This window comes from Sphaeramia orbicularis, chromosome 6 (genome assembly GCF_902148855.1).
Source record: "Sphaeramia orbicularis chromosome 6, fSphaOr1.1, whole genome shotgun sequence".
NCBI lineage: Eukaryota > Metazoa > Chordata > Actinopteri > Kurtiformes > Apogonidae > Sphaeramia > Sphaeramia orbicularis.
In genome coordinates, this window is record NC_043962.1 from 33,365,917 (window position 1) to 33,372,133 (window position 6,217).

Consider the following 6,217-nt stretch of genomic DNA (forward strand, 5'->3'; position numbering starts at 1 on the left):
TGACATTCATACAATTACTGTAACTTTGCTGTTCTTGATAAGGCAAATTTATTCGTAGAGTACAATTCATACACGTGCTTTACAAAATGGAAAAGAGACAGGTTAAAAACACACAATTACAATTAAAACATAATCAGTAGACATAAATAATAATCAATTAAAATAAAATTAAAGACAAAAGTGCAGATAGAACTCTTACAGTTGTTATATAAACCTGATAAACCTGATCTGCAGTAACACGTTGAGTCTAAATCAAGTGCTAGTTGTTAATAGACTTTAATTAAATGTTTTCTTAAACAAAAAGGTTTTGTTTTTTTTTTGTTTTTTTGCATACTATCTCCATGAAGTGAGAAATAACTAGTATTAGAGTAAAATCAAATGTGAGCAAACATTAGATTAACTGCATTAAAAACAGTTTTTATTTAATAGTTTTCACACAGTTTATCATTTTCTGTTATTGCATTTTAAACATTTCTTTGCTTCAAAAATTAAATGTATGGTGTCCAGCTGAGTGGACATTTTTGTAACTCTATAAAAAATAGATTCATTAAAAAAATTTCAATCACACTGTTTTTTTTTTCATGCCTAAAGAGGAATAAAAACACTCAGGAAAAAAATCTTGACTAAGGTTTTCATAATTCATGCATGAAAGGGTTAATCATGCTTGACAGGCCAAACAAATACATGCTCTTCCCTTCATGCCTCACATGTTGGCTCAAATTATTACCTGCGCAATGCATGATTAAATGGTAGTTTACAAGTGGATAGTGGTAGCAGACAAGTTCTACTAACCATGTTATCGTACAGTGGCACCACGGGTACAATGCTGCTAGTATTTATAATGCACCTGTAGGACTGTGAGGAATACACTCAAAAGCTCTAAAGAGCATATTCAGCAAATAGACCTTTGTCGTCCATCTACTTCTCATGGCTTCTTTTCTTTTGCTCCATTTTCCAAATGATCCAAACACTAATGAAGTGAAGCTTGTAGGAATGGAATAAACAAGTTGCAGCCGCACACTGGCTTAAACATTGTGGGAAACACTGCAATAGTGTACATTGGTTCATTAACATCAACAATGTTAAAAAAAAAGCTTGTATCAGCCATTAACGTGTTTTGTTTGCATCCTTCCAGGAAACTCATTTTATCACTTCATGTAACCACTGCAATAAGAATATATTTACTGCAACCAGTTAGTAACACCGGGATCCAATTTTATCTGATTATTTCTTTTTGATTACGGCAGTTCCTCTTATGTGAGGAGGTTACGTGAAGTATTTTTATTGTGCTTATTGCATTATTGATTACTGATTAGTTTTAGGAGCTGCCTGAGGTTTTATTACAGGTGTGTCAAACTCATTTTAGTTCAGGGGCCAGATTCAGCTAAATTTGATCTGAAATGGGCCGGACCAGTAAAATAATAACATAATAATATATAAATAATGTCAACTCCAAACTTTTCTCTATGTTTTAGAGCAAAAAAAGTTGATTTACATTATGAACAGGTTTACATCTACAAACTATCCTTTCAAAAGATGTGAATAACGTGAACAATCTGAGAAAAAAAAGTGTAATTTTAACAATATTCTGCCTCAGTTTATCATTTACACATATTCATTATAACTTACAGATCACAGTGGATCTACAAACACACAAAACATTGAGTAACAGGCAGAATATTGTTAAAATTGTACTTACTTCTCTTAAGACATTTCAGGTTATTCGCATTTTTTGCAAAATGATACTTTGTTTTAGTGTAAATACATGAAAATATTTACATTTAGAAAGATAAAATTTTGGAGTTGTCATTATTTTTATGTTATTATGATAGTATTTTACTGGTCTGACCCACTTTAAATTGAATTGGTCTGAATGTGGAACCTGAACTAAAATGATTGTTCATATCTTAGTGTAATTTTTGCATTTTACAAATTCATCCCCAGGGCCAGAATGGACCCTTTGGCGGGCCGGATTTGGCCCCCGGGCCACATGTTTGACACCTGTGCTTTATTATGACTGCTTTCCCTGACTGTCCTGTCCTTCCTCAGCTGGGCCAGGGGTCATCTGGTCAGACGGAGGCCATCCAGTACACAAATGACGGCTTCCAGCGTGATGACGATGAAGATGGAGACTCTTCATCTAGTGTATCGCCAGAATTAGGGCCAGAAAGAAGAACTATCCCTCCCCCAGAGACCGTCCCGGAATCTTCATCACCGCCGTCTGACGATGAAAAGGACGAAAAGGAGGTGAAGCCCATCCTGACCAAAGAGAAACGTATGGAGGAGGGGTACAAGGCTGTCTGGTTTAAAGAGGACATTGACCCAGACGCCAAAGAGGAGGTGGTCATCATCCCAGAGAGAGGGGAGGAGGAGGATGAGGAGGAGGATGAAGAGGAGGACAACAACTTACCGATGAAGATCCCAAAGGTGGCGTTTGCTGAAAGTGACATGGACAGTGGGCTCAGCATGAGAATGGAAGAGCCAGAGGACGACTCAGGGGAAGAAGAAACGATGACCTCTGAACTGTGAGACGTAATGAGACGTAATGAGACGGGAAACTCCTGTAATAAATAATGATGATAATTAACAGCTTATCATCACAGGACACGGCTACTGTCAGATAAAAGCTGAGTCCGATGTGTGTACCGGAAAATCTAAGCTGAATCAGATGCACACAGCCTCCATTTATTGGTGCTTGAGAAACATTAATTATTACAAACCAATCACAGATAACAGGAAAGCAATAAATCTGTATAAAATAGTTTTCATGCATTTCATTTGTAGAAACTTCAGCATCATAACAGCAGACAAAATCTATTATTACACACAGGAGACTAAAACACTTTGCATATTTAGTCCGTATTTGCTAAAGCTGCTGGACTTTAGTGATTTCACATTAATCTGACTTAGAAAGACCATGAAAATGACTGTGAATTTAATCATGGCTAACGGGTGGACATTACCTAGAGAAGTATAGATGCTGTTTGTGTCATTGCAATCTTCTTACATTTTAAAAAATCACATATAAACATGTTTAAATCCCATATTGGCATTTGACTCTGAAGTACAGCGAACACCAGATGCTGGTGGAACCCAGTGGATTTCTTCCCTACATTGTTCATGCTTGGTTTGCATGGGTTATATTTAGGCTGCATTACAAATGACACATGTTAAGTAGTATAAAACCAATAGGAAGTGAATGACCTATTATTTACAAGAAAATGTTCCATTATCCAAACACCAGGAGAACACTATCTGATAAAAATACCAACCACATTTATATGTCATCAGTTTCCCTCTGAACTGTGGGTAATTCCCTGCAGACAGAGGGACTATCGGAGCATTTATCCACATCTTCAAACTCATTATAGGAGCATTCACCATTGGAGCTGTGGAAATACAACTAAATGAAACAACAGGAGGAGTTCATTTGAAAAAGCATGAAAAAACAAATATTTGATTAAAAAAAAAAAAAAACTGTCAAATTTACAGACCTTAAAGGTTCAGTGTATAAGATTTAAGGGGGTATAATCGCAAAAAATTGAATCTAATATTCATAACTATGTTCTCATTCATGTATAATCACTTGAAAATAAGGATTACAGCATTTTAGAATGATCCATTTATATTTACAGAAAAAGTAGCTGTGTTTTCTGTTTCATAGTGGGTGGTAAGGTACAATACTACCAGCAATTCTTCTTCTTCTTCTTCTTCTTCTTCTTCTTCTTCTTATTATTATTATTATTATTATTATTATTATTATTATTATCATTATTATTATTATTATTATTATCATTATTATTATTATTATTATTATTATTATTATTATTATCATCATCATCATCATCATTTTTTTTTTTTTAATTTAATTTTTATTATTTTTATTATTATTATTATTAGGCCCGAGCCGAGTAACACGAGTAGCACAGGGCCTATTGAGTCTGCAGTGGGTGCATGGGAATGAAAATGTAAGTGACGCAGTTGCCTTTGACCGCTGTCGCCACTCTCTCTCACATTCACATTCACGGCAGTCAGACCTTTTTCACATGTACATGTCATGTACACAAACCACATATTTACACCTGCTAGGAATTAACAGGAGTCAATGGGACACGCTCAGTCAGGGTCAGTCACGTGAGTGTAAGTGACACATGACACCGGACCCCACGGTGACATGGGGGACCTCGAGACCTTTCAAATAAAGCCAAATACGTGGTTGCCATGGCAACGGATGTATTTTATTATCATTATTATTATTCCACTGTAGGGGAGGGTGAGTGGAAGGGTATTCAGATCCTACCAAACATTAAACACTGAACCTTTAAGTGTACACTCAAAAAAATAAGTAGGCCAAAAATGTTGACTTTATGTATTTTAATTACATGTAAATTTTCCATGTAATTTTATTACATAAGTTTAATGTAAAGAGTTGCATTTAATACAATGTTTTTTCTATCATATTGAGTCAATATGAATAAATTGAATACCTTCAGTCAGATTTGCTTTAGTTAATGCAAACTTTTACATAAACTGTGTTTGACTGTGACACTCAGCCTTTTTATGCGATCTAGTAAATAAAGTTTACTTTATTTGTTTAGCTTCACTTTATACTAAGCATATTCACATTATGTTTGACTTTTTCGGATAAATAAACTTTAAATTTCATATATTTCAGTTACATTTTACTTTAAAATATTACTTGATGTTTATTAGAGCCAAGAATCATTTTTTTGAGTGTACTTTAAGTTTGTGCAGGTCACAGATGTTTATTTGTGAGGAATCTGACTGGATCCCTCTGTGTTCACTCTGTTCATTACATGTTGCACTGCATTTACAGTTTGATTGTTTGGACTGAAGTTTGTCCTTTTTAGAAATATCATATTGCTACACATTTTACACATATGAAAATATCTGGTGATTAGTGTGTGTGTGTGTGTGTGTGTGTGTGTGTGTGTGTGTGTGTGTGTGTGTGTGTGTGTGTGAGGTCCCTGCAGATACTGTAGATATTTAGAATAAATGTATATATAATGTAATTCTGTTCACTCATACACACTTTTATGACAGTGTAGCTCTCCTTTGCTTCCGGGCTGAAGGTGACTGCTGTTAAAGTGGATTTATTATTATGTTTTGGACACATTCAGATGATGTTTGGTACAAGGTACAATTCTCAAGACTTTCTCCACTATATTCTTAATAAATTTACAAGTGAAGCCGGTGAACAGGTTTACAGTATGTAAGTCTAAACCAGTGTGATTTCCTGGAGTTACTGCTGTGTTAAGTTAATGTTTAACGCATTGTCTGAGTGGTTTGCTGTGGAGATGTGCCGAGAAACAGCAGAAGATAAAAGTTGATAATAAAACCCTCCCTGCAGTAAACCATGACGGTAACAGGCAGAAATAATCTGCACTTTGTCAGCAAGGTTAACACATTAAAACCCAGATTAAATAATGTCAGTGTGCACCTAAAACTGTTATAAACTGTTGAAGAGTGTTCATTATTAGTCATTATATTTATGAACTTCATCTGTTATTAGAGTAATACAACTGAAAATAAAACATATAGTTAAATTCTCATATTATTGAAATTAGAAACTGTTTCTCTTCTGACAACTTTTGAATCAGTCAAGTATTATTATTATTATTATTAGTAGTAGTAGTATTGTTGTTATACATATACATAACGTGCTTATAATACAGATATTAAAATAGTTTTTAAATATGTTCATTTCACAGAATTTTAGGGTTTGTGTTTAATTCTTGTTTAAATGTTAAGCCTAATGCAATTCCATTATTTTCAGCCTAATTTAATTAAATAATAATAAAATATAATAAAAGGAATCTAGTCTTTGATTTAGTTAAAAAAAAAAAAGGAAAAGATTTACTGTAATTCAGTCATTAACATGGACTAACAAGTACAATTTATTTTTGCCTATTAGAAAATATTAATGTAAATGTCAACGAATCAATCAACCTTTATTTATTCTTGTACAATCAGTGACTTATCTGAAAGGACACTAAGCAATATTAAAAATAAAGCAAAAAAAAAAAAAAAAATCACAGAATAGAATAGAATGTATAATCTGAATAAGTAAAGTGACCATAAAAATAAGAGAATATAATTAGATATCTAAGTAGATCAAAATTAATATAAAGTAAAACTGTATAAAACAATTACAGGTAAAAGATGGAGGTTTAATAGAAAATTTTTATTATGTTAA

General features: G+C 33.5%; 1 protein-coding gene across 1 annotated transcript in view; it reads left to right on the forward strand.

Annotated features, from left to right (window-relative positions):
* Positions 1–2,529, forward strand: part of cdhr5b (cadherin-related family member 5b) — a 33,820-nt gene extending 31,291 nt beyond the window's left edge. Inside the window, exon 14 of the mRNA XM_030135597.1 lies at positions 2,050–2,529. Coding sequence (XP_029991457.1) covers positions 2,050–2,529 — 480 coding nt within the window. The remainder of the gene's footprint in view (positions 1–2,049) is intronic.
* The last annotated feature ends 3,688 nt before the right edge of the window (positions 2,530–6,217 follow it).